Source organism: Marmota flaviventris, chromosome 1 (genome assembly GCF_047511675.1).
Source record: "Marmota flaviventris isolate mMarFla1 chromosome 1, mMarFla1.hap1, whole genome shotgun sequence".
Lineage (NCBI taxonomy): Eukaryota > Metazoa > Chordata > Mammalia > Rodentia > Sciuridae > Marmota > Marmota flaviventris.
The window spans coordinates 191,202,710-191,230,709 of NC_092498.1; the positions used below are offsets into that span (position 1 = coordinate 191,202,710).

General features: G+C 33.6%; 1 protein-coding gene across 1 annotated transcript in view; it reads left to right on the forward strand.

Moving 5' to 3' along the window:
• The window catches only part of Stt3b (STT3 oligosaccharyltransferase complex catalytic subunit B), a 97,653-nt gene that overhangs the window by 39,714 nt on the left and 29,939 nt on the right, over positions 1-28,000 (forward strand). Inside the window, exons 3-5 of the mRNA XM_027932179.3 lie at positions 53-340; positions 22,383-22,448; positions 24,465-24,564. Of these exons, the coding sequence (XP_027787980.1) occupies positions 53-340; positions 22,383-22,448; positions 24,465-24,564 (454 nt within the window). The remainder of the gene's footprint in view (positions 1-52; positions 341-22,382; positions 22,449-24,464; positions 24,565-28,000) is intronic.

Here is a 28,000-nt window from a genome sequence, read left to right on the forward strand (position 1 = left end):
TATACACCTCATTTTATATGTAATTACATTTTCCATTCTTTTTTCTTCCTAGGTTTATCCAGGGTTGATGATAACAGCTGGCCTTATCCATTGGATTTTAAATACATTGAACATAACAGTTCACATAAGAGATGTATGTGTATTCCTTGCACCAACTTTTAGCGGCCTTACATCTATATCTACTTTCCTGCTTACCAGAGAACTTTGGAACCAAGGAGCAGGACTTTTAGCTGCTTGTTTTATTGCTATTGTACCAGGTTACATATCTCGGTCTGTAGCTGGATCCTTTGATAATGAAGGCATTGCTATTTTTGCACTTCAGTTCACATACTACTTATGGGTAAGTAACACTTAATGATTTGCTACCATTAATGCCTATGAGCTTTCCGCTGAAACGCCTGAGATTGTACACTTTTGTGTTTTACTACTTGTAGTTCCATACAAAATCTTTATTATTATTCTTAGTAAATTTAATAATAGGTAACAACTTAAAATATGTCAGGCACTATTTTTTCTACATTATTAGATAAATGTGTGTGTGTGTGTGTATATACATTTTTGAATATTTCACAATAATCCTGATATTAATTTAGAGGTGATAATAACAGTTATTCTTTCTTTATAAGTCATACCTCCAAAACAGGGGCTATCACAAAACAACATGTGATGTTTGTGTGTGTTTGGAGGGAGAGAGGTCAGAAATAGAAAAAAGAAAGAAAATAGTTTGGCTTGAAATTTTTAAATTCTGTTTTAGAAACTCGCAGTGTTTATTTTGCTATTGACAAATTATTTAAATTTGGTTAATTTTTTCTGCATATAATATGATGCTGCTTCTTATTGTGTTCAACTCAGAGCTTGAATTTATGTATTATTTTAGCTTTAACTTATGCGTTCTACTTTTTCAGTGATAGACATTGCCCAAAAGCTTTGTGTATCAGTACTTTTTAAATTAAGGATGTTTTAACGAAATGAGGGGATGGCAGCATGTTTTGTTTATTCCCTCTTTAAAAATTATTTAATGTTACTTAAAATCAGTTGGCTAGTAGATATTTGTGCTCTGGCCTGAAATTCCAGAAGAGAATGTTGTAGTATGATTAATAGAGACGGTGTCTTGATCTTATGTTTTAAAAGAGAAAAAAGAAAAGCACCCCTGGAGATAAATATAATAGCAAGCAGTAGGATGTTGCCAGTGCTGCTGTATTCATCAAAAAATGTTTTTAAAAACTCTTCTCATTTATTATGAGCAGCTGAGAAAAAAATTTTAAATTTGAAATCTGTTTAATACCATTTAATAAACATAATTTTTAATTATAAAAATAATACATATAAGCTGGACGCGATGGCACATGCGTCTTGGGAAGCTGAGTCAGGAGAACCTCAAGTTCAAAGCAAGCCTCAGCAACTGCGAGGCACTAAGCAGCAAGTCAGTGAGACACCATGTCTGTAAGTAAACTACAAAATAGGGCTAGGGATGTGGCTCAGTGGTCAAGTGTCCCTGAGTTCAATCCCTGGTACCAAAAATAATAATACATTTTCTACCTGGTATTATCAAGATGTAAGTTGCAGTAGAATAGGCATGATAAATCTTTTATGTAAATTTTAAAGAATACAAACTATCCTATCTTTGTTTATACCTGTTTATAATGAAAGTACAAAATATGGTATATGTTCTTCATATACCCTACTTTAATTATAGTGTTTTTTTCCTGAATCTGCTTGGGTGATCGAGAAAGCAGAATTAAAGGAGCTTCAACTTATTGTAGTTAGAACTTTTTTTTTTTTTAAACAGATAATCTGAAGCAAACACAGTATTTTAATTTGAAAGTCTGGATAGCTAGGCTGATATATTCTCTAATGAATTAGGGGGAAAAAATGTCCTGTTTGTGCAAAATTTTAAACAACAGAAAGAAAAAAAAAAAACCCAAGGTAACTATCATTTACATTTGGGCACATTTTTTTAAAAGTTATACTCTTTAGAAATACAAAAATGGCATGTATGCTTATTTTCTTTTAATGTATGTGTCTGAACCATTAAAATTATGTCAAACTATTTTCCATATTTTTAAAAATTTTCAAAATTGAGATGAAATTCATATAATATGCTGAGCACTGTGACTGAGCTGTGACTGAGGTAGAAGGATATAAATCCAAAACCAGCCTCAGCAATTTAACAAGGCTCTGAGCAACTTAGTAATATCCTGTCTCAAAATAAAACCTTTTTCCTCGGAATAAAAACATATTCTTGAAACTAGCCAGAGCAAGTAGGTAAAAGAAAGAAATTGAAAGGATATGAATAAGAAAAGAAGAGCTCAAACTTGTTTGCTGATAACATGATTCTATACTTAGAAAATGCAAAAATCTCTACCAGAAAATTTCTAGAACTCATAAATGAATTCAGCAAAGTAGCAAGATACAAAATTAACATTGAGAAATCAACTGTGTTCCTGTACTCCAGTGACTAATCAGTTAAAAGAGAAATTAGAAAAACCATTCCATTCACAATAGACTGGGAATCAATCTAATAAAAGAGGTGAAGGATCTCTACAAGGGAAACTAGAAAACACTAAAGAAAAAAATTGAGGAAGAACTTTAGAAGATGAAAAGATCTCCCATGTTCTTGGATAGGTAGAATTAATATTGTCAGAATGGCCATACTACCCAAAGTGCTATACAGATTTAATGCAATTCCTATCAAAATTCCAATTATGTTCTTCATAGAAATAGAAAAAGTAATCATGAAATTCATTTGGAAAAATAAAAAGTCCAGAATAGCCAAAGTAGTTTTATAGCGAGAAATGCAAAGCAGGAGGCATCACAATACCATATCTTAAGTTATACTACAAGAGTTGTAGTAACAAAAACAGCATGTTATTGACACCAAAACAGGCAAGAAGACCAATGGAATAAAGTAGAAGACACACAGGCAAACCCACATACAGTTACCTCATACTAGACAAAGGTATCAAAAAACACACATTGGAGAAAAGATACCCTCTTTAACATGAAAGAAACTTAACTCCCATCTCTCACTCTGCACAAAACTCAAAAGTTGATCAAAGACATAGAAATTAGACCAAAAATCCTGCACATACTAGAAGAAAAGGTAGGCCCAACACTTCAACATATTGGCTCAAAAACTGACTTTCTTAACAAGATTCCTAAAATGCAAGAAGTAAAAATTTAAAAAATCAATAAATGGGAAGGCATCAAACTAAAAAGCTGCTTCACAGCAAAGAAAACAATCGAGTGTGAAGAGAGAGCCAACAGAATGGGAGAAAATCTTTGCCACTTACTCCTCAGATAGTACATTAATACCCAGAATAAACAAAGAACTCAAAATTAAAAAAACAAGTAAAACCAGTCAGTAAATGGGCAAAGGAAAGGAATAAAACAGACACTTCTCAAAAGAAGAAATACAAATGGTTAAAAATATATGAAAAAATGTTCAACATCTCTAGCAATTAGAGAAATGCAAATTAAAACTACACCTATATTACATAACTCCAGTCAGAATGGCAGTTATCAAGAATACAAGTCACAATAAACATTGATAAGGATGGGGGAAAAGTTACACCCATACATTGCTGTTGGGACTCCAAATTGGTGCAACCACTCTGGAAAGCAGTAGGGAGATTCCTTTGGAAAACCTGGAATGGAATCATTTGACCTAGTTATCCCACTCATTGGCATATAAACCCAAAGGGCTTAAAATCATCATACTATAGTGATGCAACCACATCATTGTTTATAGCAGCACAATTCACAATAGCTAAGCTATGGAACCAACCTAGGTACCCTTCAGCAGATAAATGGGTAAAGAAAATGTGGTATATATACACAATGGAGTATTACAGAGCCATTACAAAGAATGACTTTATGATATTTGCCAGTAAATGGATGGATTTGGAGACTATCTGCTAAGTGAAATAAGGCAATCCCCCAAAACCATAGTTTGAATATTTTTGCTGATATGTGAAAGCTAATCCACAATAAGAGGGGTTAGGGGAGAATAGAAGTTCAGTAGCTTAGAGAAAGGGGAATGAAAGGAAGGGAGGAGGGATAGGAAACACAGTGGAATGAATTTGACATCATTTTCTTGTATATGTAGATTAAGAGTTTGAGGTTCATTGGATTTGGAAATCCGGTCACTAAAACATCATGTGATGAAAAATGCTAACCTTTCTTCACTGAATTACCCACCTTGATAGCTTCGTGAGACTATCAATTGGCTATACCTCTGGATCTATTTAGAAACTTTTCTGTTCTGTTGATCTGTATGTATCTATCCTTACTACAGTATACCATGTTGTATTGATTGGTTTATAGAAGCTTCTGGAATTGGATTGCATAAATAATGCAACTTTGTTCTTTTTCAGAATGATTTTTGGTCCTAATTGCTTCATGTAAATTTTAGAATCACATTATTAACTTCTAATAAAAGCTTTCTGGGATATGATTTTGGAGGGCATTGATTCTGTAGATCAGTTTGGGGAGAATTGTTTTGTTGGTATTCTAATCCATCCATGAATGGGATATTTTATTCTATTAGCTCTTATTTGATTTATTTTAGTTTTTGTTTTAATTTTTCTAGCTCATTAGATTAGTAACTGAGATCTCTTCTAATAACACCTAGAGCTGTGAATTTCCCTCTGTACCTCACAGGTTTTTTAAATAGCAAAATAATTTGTGTATCATAAAGTTTACTCTTTAAACTAAACGTACAGTTCAGTGGCTTTTAGTGTATTTACCTTGCATATATTTGCATCACTGTTACCAATATTATAGAACATTTTTATCACAGCAAAAGGAGCACCAGTCTACTATTGTTCACTTCTCATTGCTGCATCCCCTCACCCACTAAGAACAAATAATCTACGTTTTGCCTGTATGAATTTGCCTATCCTGGAATTCTATGTACATGGAATCATAATATGTAGCATTTTATATCTGGCTTCTTTCACCTAATGGGATTTTCAAGTTTGATTTATTTTGTATCATACATCAATACTTCATTTCTATTTATGGGTTACAATATTTCATTGTGTGAATTATTGCAATGTGTGTATTTTTCATTTGAGAAAAATTCGGATTATTTTTTCCTATTGGCTATAACAAACAATGCTCTATGAACTTTTATGAACACATTTTGGACAAATGCAGATATTTGTGTACAAGTTTCTGTGTAGAAATTTTATAAATTTTGCTATGCAGTGTTTTCATTGTAGTTTCTTTTTCATTAGTATTTCTTTTTCAATCTTTTTTCTATCTCTTTCCGGGGGTTTAGGGATAGAAAAGGGGTTGGGGATTATATGTCCTAAATATGAGTATAAGCTCTATCACTGAATTACAACCCTGTTCCTAAATTGAAATGTTTTCTAATTTCCCCAGTAACTGATAGTGTCACTAAGGGGACTTGAGTTTTCTACCCTTCTCTAAATCTCTCATGACAACCCATTGTGGTTCCACAGGAAGGAGCTTATGAATGGAAACACCTGTATCTGAATCCACAGTTGGGACATCCTAACATTTGCTTATTTATTTGCCTTGTTACTTTAGTTTTATAAGTTTAAGGAAACTTACATATTTTGTACATTAGCCATGATTTTTTCCTCATTGTTGGAGTGAAAATAACATTCTGTGTTGCAGCTTCATGTGTTCTAAGCACAAGAAGAATTCACCAGATCTTTAGTATTGTGAGCCAAAACACGAGATGGCCTGTGTTTATAGATCTAGAACAATACTTTCCACTAGAACTTTCTGTGATATGAAAATGTTCTCTGTTTACTCCATTTAAGAAGTTATTTAATGGTCATATGCATGTGGCATTTTTTTGGTGTGGATCTTAGGTGTTTGAGTATTGCCTAGGTAAAATAATTTAATTTTATCTTTAAAATGTCCTAAATATTTATTTCTTTTAAAGCAATTAAGAAATGTTAACTTGTTCTGAAACCAAAGGATCTCAGAACTTGTGATAATTATTATGTCAAGTTATTGCTCAACAATACCCTAAACCCAATTAAAAAATGCTTTCAAAAAAGTTCTGTGTAAGCCAATCATTTGGATTCACTTAAATTTTCCTCTGGATTTGTCCATTACGTAAAAGACAAATTATTTGTAAATGGCAGTGGAATGTAGTTTTTATGCTACACCTAGGCTATAGCTAGTTTTGCCCTTTTTTCCAATTTAAATTCTTCTCAAACTTTAAAATTTAATTATAGGTTGTACATTTAATGTTATGTATTTTGAGAAAAATAAACCTCATCACCAAGCCCAAGTTTATCCAGATTTTTTTGTTTTCTATAAATTTTATAATTTATATATATAATATAATTTATTATATTTATATATGTAATCCATTTTGAGGTGGGTTTTGTGAAAGGTAAAAATCTGTGTCTATATTTATTACTTTTATGTATGGATGTCCAGTTATTTCAGCACCATTTAAAAAAAAAAAAAATCATCCTTTATAGAATTGCCATTGGTTTTGGTTAAAGACCGATTGATTTTTTTTTTTTTTTTTTGTGGGTCTATTTCTAGGCTACATACTGTTCCATTGATCTGTTTGTTTTTCCTGCAATATAATGCTGTTTTGATTACTATAGTTTTATAAGTCACAAAGTCAAGTATTATCAGTACTGTGATATTGTTTCTTTTTTTCTTTCTTTTTTGTGGTGCTAGGGATCAAACGCAGGGCCTTGTGCATGGGAGGTGTGATGTTCTTGTTATTCAATATTGTGTTGGCTTTTCTGGGTCCTTTGCCTTTCCATGTAAACTTTTAAATTTTTGGTATTTGTATTTTTAACCAAAACATATTTTACAATATTAAATCTTTCTATTATAAACATGGACTATCCATCTATTTAGATCTTTAATTTCTTTAATCAGAGTTTGCTGGTTTCCTTTATATTTTATATATATTCTGATAGTCATTCCTAAGTATTCATTTTTTATGTGTGCTTATACGTACTGTGCTCAAAATGGTATTTGTTTTTAATTTTCTATTCTGGTTGTTCATTGCTGGTATATTGATGTTTGTGAACTAACCTTGTATCCTAAGTGTAATCACTTAGTAGTTAACAATAGTTTTTTGATTCTTTGGGATTATCTGTGAAGAAGTGTCAACTTGATTCCAGTCTGTATCCCTTTTATTTCCTTTTCTTATCTAAATGCATTTACTAAGACTTCAGTACTATATTGGAAGTGATGAGACAAGACAACCTTGTTTTGTCCCCATCTCAGAGGGAAAACATAATTATGAATTTATATCTAGACTTTTATTGATCTAGATGAATGTACTTAACCTCATTGTACACTGTCTTAATTATTATAGTTTGATAGTACATTTTAAAATTGGGATGTACTATAGATTTTTATGTATTTATAATGTATCCTGTGACTTTGATAAACTTAGGTGTTAAATTTGTTTTATCTTCTAGATTTTAATACATAATAAGATCATGTTATCTGCAGAAAGGTGGGAGGAGTTTATTGCTGCTTTTCCAACATGCATACCTTTACAGTAATTTTTTTTTCCTTGCCTAATTGTACTGAGTAGGACCTCTTAATACCATGTTGATTAGAAATAAAATGGATATTCTTTCCTTCTGATTTTAAGCAGAAAACATTCAGGCTTTTATCATGAAATATTATATAGCTGTGGGTTTTTGAAAGCTGTCCATTGTCATAACTTAACAAAGTGTTCTTCATTTTAGGTTTGAGAGTTTTTATAATGAATGGGTGTTAGATTTTATCAAATGTCTTTTGAGGTGATCACATAGTTTTGTCCTATTTTATATTAATTTATGGTTTATCAGCCTCAACATTATTAATATTTTGAGCCAGGTAATATTTTATTATTTCTTATGCTTGTGTATAGTAGGATATTTAGGAAAAGTAGGATGTTTAGGAGCATTGCCTCTATACAATAAATACCAGCCAGCTGCACACCCATCCTCTCCTCTAGTTGTAACAGCCAGAATGTCTCCAGAGGTTGCCTGATGTTCCCTAGGATTGAAAATTTACCCCCAGTAGGCAGTCACTGCCTTGATTATTTTCAGATGTCAAAACAGTTTTGTACTTCTGAACTAAACTCCATTTATTCAAGATGTATGATCTGGATTTATATTGCCTATATTTTGTTAAGTAATGCTTATATATTGATGAGGGATATTGGCCTGCAGTTTTCTTTTCTTGTAATGTCTTTGGCTTTAGTATTAGAATTATAAAAGACTCCTAAAATAAGTTAGGGTAATGTTTTCTCCTATTTTCTGAGTTTTTATAGGATTGGTATTTGTTCTTTAACATTGAATTCACCATTGGACTTATGAAGACTTTAGTTACTAATTCTATTTTGAAATGACACAGTTCTGGTCTGATTTTTGTCTTCATGAATAATTTGACAATGTGTATCTGCTTTGAAGCTTTTGTTTCATCTGAGTGGTCTAATTTATTGGCAGAAATTATTCATAACAGTCTTATTTTAATTTTTGCACAGTCTGTTTTGATGTCTCTTTTCTTTCTGGTATTGGTAATTTCTATCTTCCCTTGGTTAGTCTGGCTGGCTTCATGTAACTTTTGGTTTCATTGATTTTTGTTTTCTGTTATATTGATTTCTTGGTGTTTATGATTTACTTCTACTTTTCATTTGGTTTGGTTTTTTTAAAATCTATTTCTATTTTCCTAATATAACCATTAAAATATATATATACTATAATTACTGCTTTTGCTGTCTGCCGCAGTCTGGCTGGGCACAATCAGGAGCCACTTGTCAAAAGAAACTAACTTTATTTTTAGAACCACACATGCCAAACCACACAGCTCCTCAGGAAAAACCCTCAGAGCCCAACTGCCACCACCGGCTTTCCACAAGCCTCTCTCTCCCACACAAGCTTCTCTCCACCTCCCACAATCCTCCTGCTCTTGAGGCCGATTGGCTGGGTCACGTGGGCGGAGCCAAAAAAGTCCCCCAATGAGCAGCTCCGTGGTCTGAAAGGGCAGGGAAACAGCCCAATGAGCATCACCGCAGAGGAGCCAATCAGCTAGATGTTGCTGGGGCCGCTGTGAGCCAATCATCAGCCGGCAGCTGGAAGTTTGCTGGCAGCTGGAAGTTTGCTGGGGCCCCTTCGGCTGTGGCTCTCAACATCTCCCCCTCTCTGTTTAAACAACAAGCATGTGGCTTAGGGACCGTGCCTGCCTTAGGTTGTCCAATAGTACATATGGTCCTTAGGTTGGTACCATTGCAATTGGATCTTACCCGTCACTGACTACTGGTCCAGTATACAGCCACACCTGTGGAGAGGTCTTTGTACCAGCGGGGGGTGAGGTTCTTTGCCTCACCTCTGTTGGCCCCCAAATTTTAGCTGGACGATCATGACAAGCAGAAGGGAGGAAGATACACCAAGCCAATTGACGGCTCCTTTTGGAAAAATTGTTCCACCAATGACATCATCAGCAAAAATACCCCAACACTACCACAAGTCGCTGCACCAACAGATAGTTCACAATGCATACAGGTGAGCTCACAATGTGTCCAGGCAAGTTCTGCAAGCAGTTCAGTGATGGCTATTGTAGAAGCTGTAGATTGGTTTTATCTTTGACTTCACCAGCACTGGGATGAAGATAGGAATTCTGGCAATAATGGCTAAAGAAAAAATTATGTAACATTACAGAAGGCACTAAAAGAAAACAATTTTCTTAACAATTTACATTGTCTTCACCGGCACTGGGATGAAGATAGGAATTCTGGCAATAATGGCTAAAGAAAAAATTATGTAACATTACAGAAGGCACTAAAAGAAAACAATTTTCTTAACAATTTACATTATCTTTAAGAGAATTATTAAATATAATGAAAAGGAAAGGTGAAAGTAAACAAACAGATCTGTTAACCTTCTTTTTTGTTTACATATTAAAACAATCCTCAACAGTTGTTTATCCAATTTAAATTAAACCATATAAATCACGTGAAAAAAATATTTGGATCCATTTTATCATGAGCGCTCATCATATATGATATATGGACATACATACATTCAAACATATAACACAAAACACAAGTGTGCACACATAATATAATACATACAACACATAACATTATAGTAAAGGCCTTATAACTTTTTACAGGTGAAATCTCCATTGCAATGTTTAAAAACTCTATAGTCAAAAAATAGAACTGATCAGCAAAACATTAAGCTAGGTCTGTATGAGCTCAAAAAACAAAATAGAACTTCATGATATGGCAAAGGGCAATAATAAAATAGATATTGAAAAAAGCATCTTGGTTCTGTTGCAGATGTAAGAATAGCCAAACTGGAGTTTTGGATATCAGTTGTTATGGATTTGAGCCAAATCATCTTCTTTTTGGTCTGTAGAAATCGCTTTAGTTAATCTTTCTGGAATCCAAATCGGCTGCTGTTCTCCCTGTGGAAACACATAAACAGACCCCCGACTCCAGACAATCACTGGGTCAGGACCTTGGTTAATCTCTCTGGAATCCAAATCGGCTGCTGTTCTCCCTGTGGAAACACATAAACAGACCCTCGACTCCAGACAATTACTGGGTCAGGACCTTTCCATTGTCCTGTTAGAATATCCTTCCAAAGTACCTTGGGCTTATGTACATTTTTTGGACACATATGCCTTTCCGCAGCACTAAGTCCTGATGAATCCAAATTTAAAAAGTTTAGAGTAAAAAGGGTTATTTTAAGTTTATCTTTGGGGAATATATACCCCTTCCCAATTCCTTCTTTTTGCTTTAATAAGTACATTTTAATAGTTTGATGAGCTCTTTCAACTATGCCTTGTCCCTGTGGATTGTATGGGATTCCTGTTATATGAGTAATGCCAAATGTTGAGCAAAATTGTTTAAAAGAGGTAGAAGTATAACCAGGGGCATTATCTGTTTTTAACTGTTTTGGAACACCCACAGTGGCAAAATTTTGTAAGCAATGAGCTATAACATCTTTAGTTTTTTCTCCGGCATGAAGGGAGCCCATCAAAAATCCAGAAGAAGTATCAACTGTAACATGCAAATATTTTAATTTTCCAAATTCTGGCAAGTGTGTGACGTCCATCTGCCAAATATGGTTAGGTATCAATCCTCTAGGATTGACTCCAAGATTAACTTGTGGTAAAAAGGTCACACAATTTTGACATTGTTTTATTATTTGTCTAGCTTGTTCCTTAGTTATTTTAAAACGCTTTTGTAAAGTATTAGCATTGACATGGAACTTTTTATGAAAATTTATAGCTTCTTCTAGTGTAGAGAAAATATGTATGTCATGTGTAGTTTTATCTGCTAAATCATTGCCCAAACTAAGGGCTCCAGGCAATCCTGTATGTGCCCTGATATGTCCTATAAAGAATGGATCTTTTCTGTCCCAGATTAGACTTTGTATAGTGGAAAGCAAAGAGAAAACAGTAGAAGAAGGGGAAATCCTACCAGCATCTTCAAGAGATACTATAGCATTAACTACATACTGACTATCAGAAAATAAATTAAATACAGAATCTTTAAACAAACCACCATTCTCAAACCACCATAGAGGGTACTCCATTATCAAAAAACGAACAAGGACCAGGTGTTTATCCACGACATCGTGGAGAAAGGCATTGGGCTCCATTGCCAAAAAATGGACAGGGGGGCCCAATGCTCCGGGGCCCAAAACCACAAATATACGGAGCACTGGAGGAACCCAGCAACCCCATCAGGGTAGTGCCCAGGACACATTGTCCATCAGATCCCTCATCAGACAAACCAGAGGGAGCGCAGGGTTGGACATCTGCGCCTCCGCCAGAGCAGTACTAACTCCAGAGATGGGAGTTCAAATCATTCCCACAGGGGTGAAAGGACCTCTTCCCAAAGGAACAGTAGGCTTATTATTGAGACGCAGCTCTTCTACTCTAAAAGGACTTATGATAAGTCCTGGGGTAATTGATCCTGATTATGAAGGTGAAATAAAAATTATAGCCAGTTCTCCAAAGGGTATATCAGTAATTTCACCAGGAGATAGAATAGCACAGTTACTAATAATACCCAGCCTACATGATAAATTTTCCAGTCGTACTGTAGAAAGAGGTTCCAAGGGATTAGGCTCCACAGGTGTAGATTGGGCTATGCTTTCTTTAAATTTAGATTCTCGCCCCATGCTAAAACTAAATATTCAAGGACATGAATTTAATGGGCTACTGGATACAGGTGCAGACCTTAGCATCATCTCTCGTCAAGAATGGCCATTACAACAAGCCACTCAAACGCTTCGAGGCCTAGGAGTGGCAACTAATCCCCATAGAAGTGCAATGGTATTAGATTGGAAGGATCCTGAAGGATGTGAAGGAACTATACAGCCATATGTATTGGATCATCTTCCCATAAATTTATGGGGACGAGATGTTCTAGATGTTCTAGATCAATTAGGTTTGACATTAACAAATAACATCAACCAAAATGCACCCACTATTATGACTAGACAAGGTTTTAGGAAAGGAAAGGAAAAAGATTAGAAAAACAAGAACAAGGTATAGCAGCACCAATACAAATAGATCAAGGAACAGACAGACATGGGTTGGATTTTCAGAAAGGGCCACTGAGACAATAAAAATTACTTGGAAATCAGAAAGACCAGTATGGGTTCCTCAGTGGCCCCTGACTAAAGAAAAGATACAAGCAGCCCATGACCTGGTCAAACAACAATTAGCAGAAGGACATATACAACCTTCTGTATCTCCCCATAATACTCCCATTTTTGTCATCAAAAAGAAATCTGGTAAATGGAGATTATTGCAAGATTTAAGAGCCATTAATAATGAGATGGTTATTATGGGACCTGCTCAATCAGGGATTCCTCAGTTGTCTGCTTTGCAAAAACCTGGTATGTTTTAGTTATAGATATTAAAGATTGTTTTTTTTCAATTCCAATTCATCTTGAGGATAGTCCACGTTTTGCATTTACTATCCCTGCACTGAATCATGAAGGTCCTGATCAGAGATATGAATGGAAAGTACTCCCTCAAGGGATGGCTAACAGCCCAACTATGTGTCAAATTTATGTTAACAAAGTAATCCAGCCACTTAGAAATCAAAATCCTGAACTACACATATTTCACTATATGGATGATGTATTATTAGCACACAAAGATAAAAACACATTGCTAGAATGTTTTGCCACACTTACAAACTTATTTAAAAATTATAATCTAGAGATAGCAATAGATAAAGTACAATTAAATTTTCCAATTAATTATTTAGGAGTTCTATTATCCTCAACCATGGTCCGTCCACCAAAAATTCAAATACGAGTAGATCAACTCAAATCACTTAATGACTTTCAAAAGTTATTAGGAGACATAAATTGGATAAGGCCTTATTTAGGTATACCAACAGGAGAGTTGGGACCTTTATTTGATATCCTAAAAGGTCCATGAGATCCAAATTCACCCCGAATGTTAACGCCTGAAGCAAGAAAGGCATTAAAAATCATTGAAACATATATGGAAAATACGCATTTGGATAGAATTGATATAAGTTTGCCTTTATTATTTATTGTACTACTAACAAAAAATATTCCTACAGGAGTATTTTGGCAAGAAGGTCCATTATTATGGATACATTTATCTTATTCTCCTAACACTATTCTTACTAGGTATCCTGAGGCTGTAACAACCTATGGTCCTCAAGCACCCTTCACTGTAAGCATGGTCGAATCCATTAACAACTTGAACATGACGCCAGCAGATTGGGCTAATATGTGTAAAGCTGTGCTAAATGGAGGACAATACCTGTTATGGAAGGTTGCCAATGAGGAATTTTGCAAGGAGACGGCTAGGCGAAATGCAGCAGCTGGTTATCCTCAGAGAAATCTAGATATGTTGTTAGGAAAGGGACCTTATGAGGATCAGCAGCAACAAATTGCATATGATCCTGGTGTATATGCACAAATTGCTGTAGATGCAATTAAGGCATGGAAGACTTTATAAGGACATGGAGGTTTACAAGGTCAATTATCTAAGGTAATACAAGGAGCTAATGAACCTTATGCTGAATTTGTAGATAGGCTTATTCAAACAGCTACCAGAGTTTTTGGGAATACAGAACAAGCAATGCCATTACTAAAACACCTGGCTTATGAGCAAGCGAATCGTTGGTGCAGAGATATCATTAGACCATGGAAACATGAAGATTTAAACACATATATTAAATTATGTAGAGACATTAATGAACAAGAGCAAGTCGTGGCAGGTGCAGTAAAACAGGCTTTAGATGCCAGAGACATTAATGAACAAGGGCAAATTGTGGCAGCTGCAGTAAAATAGGCTTTAGATGCCAGGCCAAGAACATGCTACAATTGTGAACAAATAGGACATTTTAAAAGGAATTGCCCCATTGGAGGAGGGTTTAACAAAACTAGGTATCAAAGGAGTAGAATACCAGGTATTTGCCCACGATGCCGTAGAGGGAGACATTGGGCTAATGAATGCCGCAGTCTGGCTGGGCACAATCAGGAGCCACTTGTCAAAAGAAACTAACTTTATTTTTAGAACCACACACGCCAAACCACACAGCTCCTCAGGAAAAACCCTCAGAGCCCAACTGCCACCACCGGCTTTCCACAAGCCTCTCTCTCCCACACAAGCTTCTCTCCACCTCCCACAATCCTCTTGCTCTTGAGGCCGATTGGCTGGGTCACGTGGGCAGAGCCAAAAAAGTCCCCCAATGAGCAGCTCCGTGGTCTGAAAGGGCAGGGAAACAGCCCAATGAGCATCACCGCAGAGGAGCCAATCAGCTAGATGTTGCTGGGGCCGCTGTGAGCCAATCATCAGCCGGCAGCTGGAAGTTTGCTGGGGCCCCTTCGGCTGTGGCTCTCAACAGCTGTCCTCTGTATCTTATATGTTGTGTTTTCATTGTCACATAATTCAAGATATTTCAAATTTATTTTCTTCCTTTGACTTATGTGTTCTTCAGAAGTATGTTAATTTCCAAATATTTGGAGAGTTCCCAGAATATTTTTTTCTTGTTGATTTCTATTTCTATTGTTAAAGAACATATTTTCCAATCCTTTTAAATATATTGAGGCTTGTCTTATGGTTTAGCAAATTATGGCAAATACAGGCAGGCCACCCACTTTTATAAATAAAAGTCTTACTGGAACATAGCCCTGGTCATCACATTATACATTGTTTATGCTTTTTTTCCTATTGCAGTGACAGATTTGAGTTGTCAGAGATATGGCCCCTAAACTTATATGTTTACTGCTTTGTGTGTTCAAGAAAATTGCTGAACCCTCGATTAGCATGAAATCTTTTTTAAAGTTCTGTCAACCTGCTGAGAGGTAGTTATTGAAATATTCAACCACAAAAATATTGTCAGTTTTTGTTTCTGTTTTATGAATTTAAGTATCTATATTAGGTCCTTATACACTTGAAATTTTTACATTTTCCTGGTATATTGACCCATCTATTGTAATGAATCCTTTCTTACAGTGAAATAGTTTTGTCTCTAGAAGTATTCCTTGTCTTAAACCTGGTTTGACTGCTACCAACTTGCTACTCTGATTTATTTCACAGCTTCTCTCATCTCATTCTTTAAATTCAAACTATTTGTGTCTCTGAATTTAAAGGTTTCGTAGACTATGTATAGTTAGATCATGCTTTTTTAAAATTCATCTAGACCATCACTGCCTTTTGATCGGAGCATGTTTTAGTTCATTCACATTTAATGTAGTTTTTGTTAAATGATTTGCTTTGCATGAGCCATTTATGGTTTTCTTTTGTGTTAAAATGTATTTTTAACTGTCATTTTAATTACTCTTTTTTAAGCTTTGTTATTTATACTGGTTGATGTAGAGAACTGAGAACAGTCTGCTTCAGATTAATACAAACATAATTGTGATAAAATAATAGCAGCTCTGCTATAACACAACTTTATTTTTTCCTTCTTCTGTGGTATTATATGAATGCTATTTCTCTAACAGTACAGATTATAATAAAATATTTATATAATTTTTACCAGTAAATTAAGAAGAGAAAAAATGTAGAGTCTTACCTGTTCTTCATGTTTACCATTTCCATTGCCCTCATTTTTTTCTTTTGGGTCTGGTCTGGGTTTACTTTAGTATCAGCCTAAAGGACTTCCCTTTGTATTTCTTGCAGGACAAATCTGCTAATAATAGAATCTGTCAATTTTGTCTTCATTTTTTTCACTTTTTAAAAACTATTGTGAGACACAAATTTTTTGTTTTGACTGTTTTTAAGTATACATTTTAGTGGCAGTATGTACATTCATATTGGGCACTGATCACAATCATCTATCTACAGAATACTCTTTATCTTGAAAAACTGAAACTCTGTAGCCATTTAACAATTATTCCCTCCCACTGCCAGCTCCCAGCAATCACCATTCTACTTTCTGCCTCTCTGACTTTGGCTATTCTAAGTACTTCCTGAAGTGGAATTATACAATATTTTGTCTTATTTAGCTGGCTTATTTCCCTTAGTATAATGTCTTCAAGGTTCTTCCATATTGTAACATGTCAGAATTTCTTTTCTAAAGTTGTGATAATATTCCATTATTCGTATATACCACATCTTTAATGCTGATTCACTTGTAGATGGATACTTGGATTGCTTCCATGTTTTAGCTGCATTGACCATGGGTTTACAAATATCTCTTTGAGACCATGCTTTCAGTTCTTTTGAGTGTATACCTTGACATGGAATTGTTGGATTATATGTTAATTGTTTTAAAATTATTGAGAAACGCCATACTGTTTTCCACAATAGCTATACCATTTTACATTCCCACCAAAAAGTATGCAAGGGTTTCAATTTCTCTGCATCCTTGTCAACACTTTTAACTTTGGTTTTATTTCCACAATGATGTTGAGCACCTCTTTTCATGTACTCATTAACCATTTCTGACGTCCAGACATTCCTCTGGGCATGCATAATAACTTTTCAATTTCTAATGTATATTTGGCTGCTTTGAATGTTATAATCTTCAATGTCAGACTTCCAAAAATGGAACAAAATAGAAAATGAAGGAGAAAAAAGTACCAGCCACTTAAATTCCCTGGAAGTCACCTTAGCCCTGGGGAGATTTGCAACAGTGGGAAAAGATACAACATTGGCTGGTATGCCTCTTTGTCTGCACCTCCATGATTTGAAGCCGAAACTAAGTGATCCCCAGTGTTCAGAAAACAGGATTGTTTTTGAATTCTGCAAACTTCAGGCTGCTTCAGGAATAGGTGGTAGCTGCTACTCTGCTAAGAACCGAGAGCGGCCAAAGTTAACCTTTATTTACTGTTCAAGTCTTCCCTGCCTAGAAGGTATACTCCCTCTATCAACTCCAAAGTTCTGAAATAGATTCTGCCAGTGCAATTGGTTATCTAAGTAGGGAGAAGATTTCTGGAATTTCTTATTCTACCATTTTCCCAGAATTCTTGCCTGCCTTCCATTTTGAAGGATAGTTTTATAGGAATATATTTAGGGTTGATACTTTTTTTTTCTTTTGACATTCTGAGTGTGTCATTCTGCCTCTATCATCTTTTTTTTTTTTTTCTGATACGAATTCAGCTAATAATCATGTTGTTACTTCCCCATGCATTTTTTTCTCCTTTTAAGATTTTTCTCCTTACCTGTCAGCACTTCAATTACAGTGTGTCTAGATGTGTTTTCTCATGTGTTTATTGTACTTGTTCGTTTGTTAGATTTCATGGATCTGTAGTTTAGTGTTTACTATAAAATAGGAAAGTTATAATTGTTTCTTTAAAATTATTTTCTTCTGTCTCTTTATCACCTCTTGTTTCTATTGACTAGTTTTCATTTTTACTGATTGTTCTGCTATCTCAAAATTGCTATTAAGCCTAGTTAAGGAATTTTTAATTTCTTCATTGTAATTTTCAACTCTAAAATTTCTAGTTGGTTCTTATTTCTCACATATAAGGATTTATATATTTTAATTTCATCATCAAAATTCCCTACCATAATAGATATTTTCCTTAATTTTCTGAATATGGTCTCCTTTAGTTCTTTTAAAATATTTATAATAGCTTATTGAAGTTTTTGTCCTCTAAATCCACTGAGGGTTTTTTTTTTTTTTTTTTTTTTTTGTCCTTCCCACCTCCCTTACTTTCACCCCTTGATATATGCATCATATTTTCCTATTTCTTTGCATGTCTTGTAATTTTTTTTTTGAAGCTGGACATTTTAGGTATGTAGTAACTCTGAATTCTTTTCATTTTTCTGAGACATGTTGGTTTGTTTTAGTAATTTACCTGGACTCCAACTGCAGAATCTCTCTCCCAGTCATGTTTTATTGATTTGTTTGCTCAGTTATTTTTATTTCTTATTTTTGAATTTTAACTTGGCTTTCTAAAGATCACCCCATGATCAGAGATTGCATGTCAGACAAAAATTTGGGCAGGTTTTGTGTTTAGACATTTGGGTTTATAAGGCTTCTACTCTGTGTTGATTAGTCAGATTATGGGGTGATAAAACACAGTTCAGGGGCTGGGATTGTGGCTTAGTGGTAGAGCACTCACCTGTCACCTGCGAGGCCCTGGGTTCGATCCTCAGCACCACATAAAAATAAGATATTGTGTTCAACTACAACTAAAAAGTAAATATTTGGGGAAAAAAAAAATGGTTCAAAGTCCCAGCCAATTCTCAATCCTTCCTTGGCTTTTACTTTTAGCTTCTTTTCTCAAGTTTTCCCTTTATGTGTAGCTTCTTGGTCAGCGAAGATAGGTAGAAAGCTTAGCTCAGGGTTTTGTTTTTGTTTTTATTTGGCTTTCTCATTTTCAGGATCGTTTTATTGATTTCTGACTAGTCTGTTCTTAACTATTCTCACAACTTTAGACAAGCTAAGTTTCAGATTTCCCCCCATTTGATCCTGTTTTTTCATTTTTACCTCCCCCAATACTGCATCAAGTCTTCCTCCCTGGACAAGAAAGCATTTTATTTTTTTCTGCAATCTCAATCTAATTAAACTACCATTTTTACCAGGCATGCTTTTGGAGCAGGCTCAGGTGAAAAGATCACAGTTCTCTATTTCTCACATTTGTTTGATTTCAAGTACCTGAAATGATTGTTCTCTCCTCTCTCCCATTCTTCCTTCAGTGGGGAATCTCCATCCGCATAACTACAAATGTCTCTTATGTCAATTTTTCTTTGATAAAGTCTCCTTTTTCACTAGCTTTAGAAGAAAAGATTTTCTTTATTAATTTAATAAATTACATTTAATAGCTGAGAACTCAGATAATAAACTTATTCATTGATTTAGGAAGATACTGGCAGAAACCAATTAACTTCTCAATCTACTTGTAACATCCTTTTTTTTTCTTCTCTCTTTTTTTTTCTTTCACTGTTACTCAATTCTGATTTCTCATCATTTTGTTCAATATTTCTTCCAAAATGATGAGGATAAGTTCTAATGTTTGGAATGTCTTTTGAGTGCTGTACACAGGGCATTTATGCTTTTGATGGTTTTTGGTTTTTATTCTCAAAATTTTATAAAGATGGCTAGAGATATAGCTCAGTTGGTAGAGTGCTTGCCTTATATGCACCAGACTCTGGGTTCTAATCCCCAGCACTACCAGAAAAAAAAAAAAAAAAGAGAGAAAGACAATTTTATAAAAAGATACTTTACTGGTTAAGCCATAGGGGTTCAGAAAGACTAAGTAACTAGATTCAAAATCTATACCCTAAAGTCTTTCCAGTTCCTTTTGAATAGTTTTGCTGATCTGCTTTCACATTTGGGGCTATTTCCTCTTTTGTTATTCCTGTCTCCCCATGTATATTCCTTCGGGACTTGCCTCTTTGAAATCTTGACTATTTGCTCAGGTAGATTTTGTTACTCTCATTCCTGTTTTTATAGAACTTAGTTTATGCTACCCACCTCTGTTAGCATTTGGTGTATACTGTCTTTCATCAATTCCAAAACATATGCTTTCTGAAATATGGTATACCAATTACTTTTCTACTTACTCCACACCCTACTTCTTCCGTTTCTGTACCCGCTACTGGATCCACTGTGGGTAATTTGAATTCTTTCATCTTTCCTGCCTCATTGCTTACAAATATCACTGTCTCAATAAAGCTTTTCGTAGATTTTGTAGTTCCAGCCAGAACTGCTTTCATGCCTTTTACATTCAGAAACTGTAAGGACCACTATGTGCCCTTATTCACTGCATAGTCTCTATGGTGCCTTTGAATGAGGAGCTCACCTTCATGTATTATCTCCACAGTTGGAGCAGGACTTAATAATTTATTTGTCCAACATAATCTACCAAAGTTTTTTTTTTTTTTTTTGGTGTGTGTGTGTATGTATATATTAGTGAGTCCTGAAGAATGTGTTTGATTTACTTTCCTCATTCTCCCTGAGTCCAATTGGCTTTAGAGAGACTGAGCAAATTCAGGAATAGGAACTTTTTAGTGGTTGTAAAATACATCTTGATTTTCTTGTGATAAATTATAGTAACCTAAATCCAGTCAGGAGAGAGAAACAGGCACAGTATGGTTTTTTAAAAGGGAAATTTATATATAAAAAAGTATAACTGATAAAGAGTAAGACAGAGAAACTATGGTAACCTCTGGCTGAGGGGAAGTACCCAAGGAAGGACAAACATGAAAGGTATAAATAACCCTTTGGACAGGGTATGGTTCCGCCCATTAATAGCAGAATAGTTCAGTGGTTTGGACAGGCTGGAACTAATGTGGAGCTATTGAACAGGCAATAGACAACCCTCTAAGTCAGGCAGGTAAGGAATGGGGAATTGGAATATGCATGGGAGCTCTGGTTATCATCAGGTCGTGAATGCTATAGAAAGAATCACCAGATCATGGTTGCCCAGTCACAGAAAGACTGTTCTGAGTTGATGCTGGCATCAGCTCCATTAGATGAGTTCATACCTACACTGCCAACCCCTAGCATGCATCTGAAGTGATAGGAGTACCCCTTCTCGTACATACAGTGTTTCTTTAACACTCTGCTGAGAAAGTTTAACATCATAGTCACCTTAAAGGAGTATTTACTTAAGGGAATCTCATTCTTTATCTTGACAGAATGCAATCAAGAGCTGAGAGGCAATAACTGATACACAAATATAAAGGAAAAAATGGACGCTTGCAACTTTCCCTGATAGCAGTTTTCTTCTCTACCTCCAATTTGCTAGGATAAGCCTATCTTTTCTACTCTCAATTTCTAGGTTGAACTTTGGTTGGTTGGTTTGTTGGCTCTGTTGACACCATTTTCATGTTACTTTTTGTGCCCTTTCCTTGGGATTCCTTTTTGCTTTTTTGCCTACCTCATCTTCTCAGAGTACTGGTATTTCCACTTAGGATTAGACCTGTCTGCATTTCACTAGCACCTGCCATACTGCCTAAAAATTGTATTTTGGTCTATTCTGTCTGTACAATTTTTGGCATTACCACTTTTCCCTTCTGCATTTTATTATACTTTCTTCCCTAATTACATTAAGTGCTATAAATTACATTAAGTGATATAAATTAGAACTGCTCTTCCTTCCTTCTTCTTGCCCTCCCTCCCTTCCATTATATTCTTTTTTGTACTACTTTTCTCCAAAGTTTGGATGTCATCTCTATTTTAATGTAGAGACTCATTTTAAAAGTAAAGAATTTCTGGAAATTATTGTGTTAGGAAGACTTAAATATGAATTTGCCTCTCAGGACAAAAAGATAAACTTAAGAATTACTCATTGTAGAACTCATTCAATTGATTTTTATTTTTATTTTTTTATGTTTTTGGATACTCATTTTAAAGAAGACTCTTTGAGAGTCTTCTTTAAGATCTATCACTGGAGTGATAGATCTTGTGTTTCTAAAACTTAAATTCAGTTTTCTGAAGGTGCTAATGCTTAGCTTTTTCAGATGGACAGTTAAACTCATGTTTGAAAATTTCTTCTTTCATTATAAGACACAGATTAATCAACTTTTGGACTTTTTATCACAAATTGCCTTTGTATTTGAAAATTTTACTTACATATCAGCACTTTAGTGTTATAATTTTTTTATATTATTGACTATGGTATCAGAAAATTTCTAAGTGAAGTAATGAAAAGTTTTAAAAAATGCTAAGAATTATATGTAAGATGTACGTGATTGCATATTTAAATAAAGACACATAGGTTAAACTGTTAGGTCTAAGTAAATCAACCATATAAAAATTATAGATATACTTAACAAACTTATTCCTTAAGGCCCCGATTTATTGACAATCATTTTAAGGTTTAAGGTGGAAAAATGTAATTTGTTACTTTTAAGATAGTTATTTTTACTGAAAACCATATGACAAAAGGAAAATAGTCTGTTATTTTAAAATGTCTGCTGCCCAGTGGTTAAAGTGCATGTATTTATTTATTTATTTTTAGGTAAAATCTGTAAAAACTGGGTCAGTTTTTTGGACGATGTGCTGCTGTTTATCGTATTTCTATATGGTAAGATTTCATATTTGAAACTATATGAGCTCTAATTTAGAATTTAGAATAATTCCTCCTCATTCTTTTCTAACCCTGGTCTAATTTTTTACATCCTTTCTCCTGAAGTCTTTAAGGATTTTGATTTTGTCTAATGTGTTACCTAACATTGCTACCAATCCTCTTCCCTTGTCCCCAGGACCTTTATAGACTTAATGATCAATGACATTTAGACTTAAAGTTTAAAAATTTTTAAATTGTTTCTAGCTTTTGTTTTTCGGGTTAGATTACAAACTAAAAAAGAACAGGGAAATTTTCCTGTTAAATATTAAGTTTAGACCTATGTTTAAAAGAAATAACTTTTGTTTAACACTCAAATAGTTTTAAATGCCATACTAAAATTATTTTTCCAGTATTTGAATTCAGTGAGTAACTGCTTAATGGTAAAATAATCTAAATTTTAACAGTCGTTATGTACTCAACTGAATAAGTTGACCTAGAGCAGAAAAATAAGAAAAAAAATGCTACCCCTAGTAAAGATTAACTAAAAAGATGGAAGGAATGAAAGGAAAGGTTATAAAAAGGATGTTCTTTTGGCCTATTCTGTTCTCTTTTCATTCCTTAAAGTAAATGGAAAAAAATCTTTTTTAAGATGAATTTCTAAGAGACTGAGAATAAATTATTACTAATAAGCATAATATCAAGTATTTTTCAAATATCAAATTTACTCAAAATTGTTTTTGGTTCTTCATTTGTAATGAGTCAAAGTAGATAAGGTAGTATATTGATATGCATCATTTTCAAAATTCTAGAAATTTTCTAGAGTCATTACTAAACAACGGTCACATATCCTAAGTTAGCCTATAAACTACCTACACAGTTTTTAAGTTTCTTTAAAATTGGGGTTCAGTACTACCAATTCATTCTTTGGCTTCTCTTTTTCAACCTGCAGCCTATATAGTAGTCTTGTGCTGAAAGTTAATAATGTTAGCTAATTTTAAAAAATCACTGTATAGAATAAGAATGAACTCTTAAGTTATTTGTGGCCCCGTGAAAGTATTTGAAGCCTGAGGAACATCTTGTGCATTTGTCCTCAGTAATAACAAACCCATATGCTTTGAAATTTATACTTAAACTTTGGAATTAACCAAAAGTCTTTCAGTTGCAACTGGTGTTTATTTAGGGTAATTTTGTATTTTGGTGAAATATAGTATGTGACTAAAGCAGTTATTTATATGTATCAGGCAAACTGATGGCAGTTCCTTAACAAGGGTTTCTGAATATTTGAGACAAGGGAAGAATTATTTTATTGTATATGTTAATATATATCCCCTTTTGGTATCAATTATTCTTAGAGCACATCCAAGAATGTTGATCTTAGCAAGAGCTTATTGCCTATTATTGAATTACTGAAAAATTAATATATTGTGGAGAGTAAACATTTTATTTTTAGAATATTCATTAATTTAGACTAGAATATCCTTAGTTATCCTGCTTTAGAATTCATTTATAGGGGGGGGAAAATTATACCCAATTAGCACTTTTAAGAATATTAGAGCATGTTCAGATCATCTGCATATCTCTTTCAGTTAAGATGTGAATGCTTACATTTATTGTTCTACTCTCAGTGAGCTTTTTTGCAGTAAATTTATCATCAAAAATAGTTGAAGTAACAGCTGCTTTTTATTCTAAAAATGTATGGTCTGTATTTTAGAACTCCTTGTCTTCATGACAGTCTGTTTATTGCCAATTCACAAATTAAAATATTCTCAACTTTCCTATTAAATCTCATTTAATTTGAACATTTGTCTTCAGTGAATTGAGATAAACATTGGATTTATGGAATCATGTTACTTTAATTTTCAATAAAAATAAGGGTATATGGGTTATTTAAAAGTAATACCACATTTAAGCATCTTTCAAATTGCTGAAAGTCCTAATGTTTTATGTTTGCTCATTATGTTTAGATTGTCTTGATGAATGAAATGTGCCTACTTTTAAAAGTAAAAAATTATCATATCATTTCTTTTCTCATAGGTCTCTGCTTGGGGTGGTTATGTGTTTATCATCAACCTTATTCCACTGCATGTATTTGTGCTGTTACTGATGCAGAGATACAGCAAAAGAGTCTACATAGGTAAGTGATTTTAACTTTGAAATGTATCAGTGTTATTTTCACTGAGTAGATATTTCTGGTTTGGGTCAGTATTATTGATGAAAAGGTGAAAATTGTTTGCTTTTTATGTTGATATGAGGGCAAAGCATTTTGCATAAACGATTTTATCATCAGCTTTAATTTGATGAGGGTTGGCTTATTTCATTTTGTGGAAATTAATCATATTTACTAGCCTTTCCCCCCAACCCTCTCTTAATTTTGGAGAAGGTCATTTTTATTGTGAAAATTATCCACACTTTTTTAACAACATATTCAAATTCATCTTACTCTAAGAAATTGACATCCTCAAAATAGTTTTATAAACTTTTAAAAGCCTTTCTTGTATAATATACAAAAAGACTGAGTCTCTCTGTCTCTGGATAATCTATATTTTCACCACAGGTTTTAAAATAAGTTTTTTGACAAAGATGTTTAGTAAAAAGTGAAATCTCAACCTTAGAGATTATTTTCTGTAATAAAGATGGAGCTTTTAAGGGCTGAATAAATCTGAAACCGTCTTAGTGTTATAACAATGCTGAAAAATAGACATATAAAACTTGGTTAAGTAGGTTCACTTTTTAAAACATAGCAGCTTGGCAGTTCCTCAAAAAATTAACTTAATGTTTATAGCAACATTGATTATTCTTAATAAACTAAAAGTAAAGATAACTCAAATGTCTAGTAACTAATGAATAGATAAATAAAAGGTGGTGTATGTATACAGTGGATTAGTATGCAACCATAAGGAATGAATAAATACTGACACATGCTATAATGTATGTAACTTTGTAGTAGTCATCATGCTGAGTAAAAATGCCAGACACAAGAGGCCACATAGTATAGGATTGTGTTTGTATGAAATGTCCAAAATACGCAGATCAATAGAGAAAGTAGATTTTTGGTTGCCAGGTACTTGGGGTGAGGGACAATGGCCTTTCTTTTTTGAGAGAGAAATATTCTGGAATTATATAGTGGCGATGATTGTGCAGCCCTGTGAATATACTGAAAACTCATAAATGGTAGATGTTTAGAAGGTGAATTTTACAGTAAATGAATTATATCTCAATAAAATTAAAAACAAAAAATTTATAGTATGCTAGTGACATTTACATCTGATTGCAGAATAAAAATCATTGCCAAAATAGATATTAAATTCTTATATACCACAAAGTGTTCTAAATTTTTATATATATATATTTAATTTATTTAATCTTCATAATGTCTCTTTGAGGATAGGTACTATTACCATCTTCATTGTACAGATGAAGTATAAAAGGAGACATAATAATTTGCTCTAGATCTTGGAGCTAAGGCCCAAACAGACATTTTGGCTTCAAAGATATTACTATCCACTATAACTATTATATTCAGAGATGCTACTATTCACTATAACTGTGTGCCTCTTATAAAAAGAAACAACCTATATTTCTTTACTCTGAAAACACTGTAAACAGTACTTTTAGTCCAGAAAGAAAAATAATGGATTGAACTATATTCCTCAGATTTTTGAGAGGGCGAAATATAAAGAACAAAAAAAATTAAAGTTAAATGGTTATAGAGGAGGTATTAAGACAGTTTTAAAAACCTGGGGCCCAGAAAATTTAATTGTCACAGGAATAAAATAGGGAGGCAATCGAGAGAGAAGTTTTCCTGAAGTGCCCAAATGTCAGGAAGCTTAAGGAAATGTTAGAAGTAGTCAGATAAATACAGAGGTCAAATGGAAATATTTTCCACATTAGAGTTTAAAATGGTTAAACTCCCTTTGAATATTAGCAGCAAGATCAAGAACTGGACGACAGTTCTGTATGAGGATTAAAATTGAGGAAAAGGGACTTTGTATGTGGTTACTGGAAATTCTCTAGTCACTTGAGAATACCATGCAGTTACTACTAGCACTTCAGTTGGCTCTGAGAATATTTCTTCTCTTTCTTTAGAAGAAAGAAAAATTACATGGTTTTGGGATGTACATGTATATAAAATTAGTTTTGTGAATGTCTTATGGACCCTGCTTGTTTCTTTTATCTCTTACTCTACCCATATAATTATCTAGCAGTATTCTTGGTGATTTCTACTCTGCTTTCATAGGGTTTTCTTTTGAATGAATAGAAAGTGATGGTATTCTCCTTGTATTCTAAATACCAAATTAAATGAGTTTTAAATTAGTTATATAAAATTGTTATTAAAAATTTTCCCTTTTTCTATATTATTCTGCATTAAGCTTAGTATTTTTGATGATATAGGAAAATGGTAGTAAAAAGCAGTCATCAAGTATTACTAGTGACACTTTGCTTCTGTTTTCTAAATTTTCTATAATGAATATGTATTAAATTCATAATATATGATACTTAATTCTTAGTTTGTAGAAATAAGAATTTTACCTCATGGTACAGAAGGGACTACATTAATTAATTTAAACAGTTAATGATTTTGAAATATTTTTGGCATCATCTAATTTAAGGTATTGTCTAAATTTTTGGTAGCAAGTTTACTTGAGTAAGAGATTAGCAGAATTATGTTTTTGACATTTAAAATGCATTTTTATGGTGATGTTTGCTGGAAACTGTTTTTAAAAGAGGAAAGTTTATAGACATTCCACAAACTTAGTTCTGTGCAAATTGTGGGATTATATATTTTGGGAATGAAGAAAAGTTTATCCTATTGAATAAATTAAGAGTAAGCAAAATTGCTAAGATTCACATTTTTATTTAGCAGCTGTAAACAACACCTAATGCTAGGTCAATTTAGGGAAAAAAACTATTTAAAAGATTACATATAAAAATCCTAGGATATAAGAGGTAAAGGCTCTATATATTGTGTAATTTTACTATACTATTTATTTAAGAAATTAAAGTGAGTCCATTAGGCATTTGTTGTTTAATACTGAAATTTTACTAGCCATTATGATAAAAAATGAATAAACAATGATCATACTCTAAGGAGCTTATTATAATGTAATCAGCTTTATAGCCTGTGATCAAAATGGAAATTGGGAGAAGTTTTTAAAATCAGTTTGAATTTTGAGGGAAATTTTGTTAGACTTTCCAGCTAATCATGTCCTTCTAAAAGTTTTGTAGATAAATCTTAATCTTGAGAAGAGAAAATAATAAAGGAACATATTTACAAAGGATTTTTGATGATATGACCATAAAATATGAGATCAATATCATACAGAATAAGTATACATACTTCAAGGTCAAGTTATCAAGATTTAATTTCTGGTCACCTACTGCTAACTTTAGACAGATTACTTAAGTCTTTATATATAATATTCTCATGGGTCAGATAGAGATAAGAATAGTTCCTGCCTCACAGAACATTAAGGATAAATGAGGTGCTTATAATAGCACTATTATTTAAAAGGTGCTGTTTGTTTATGTCTGTTAACATTAAAATTTTGAATGAATAGCCAAAAGAGTTA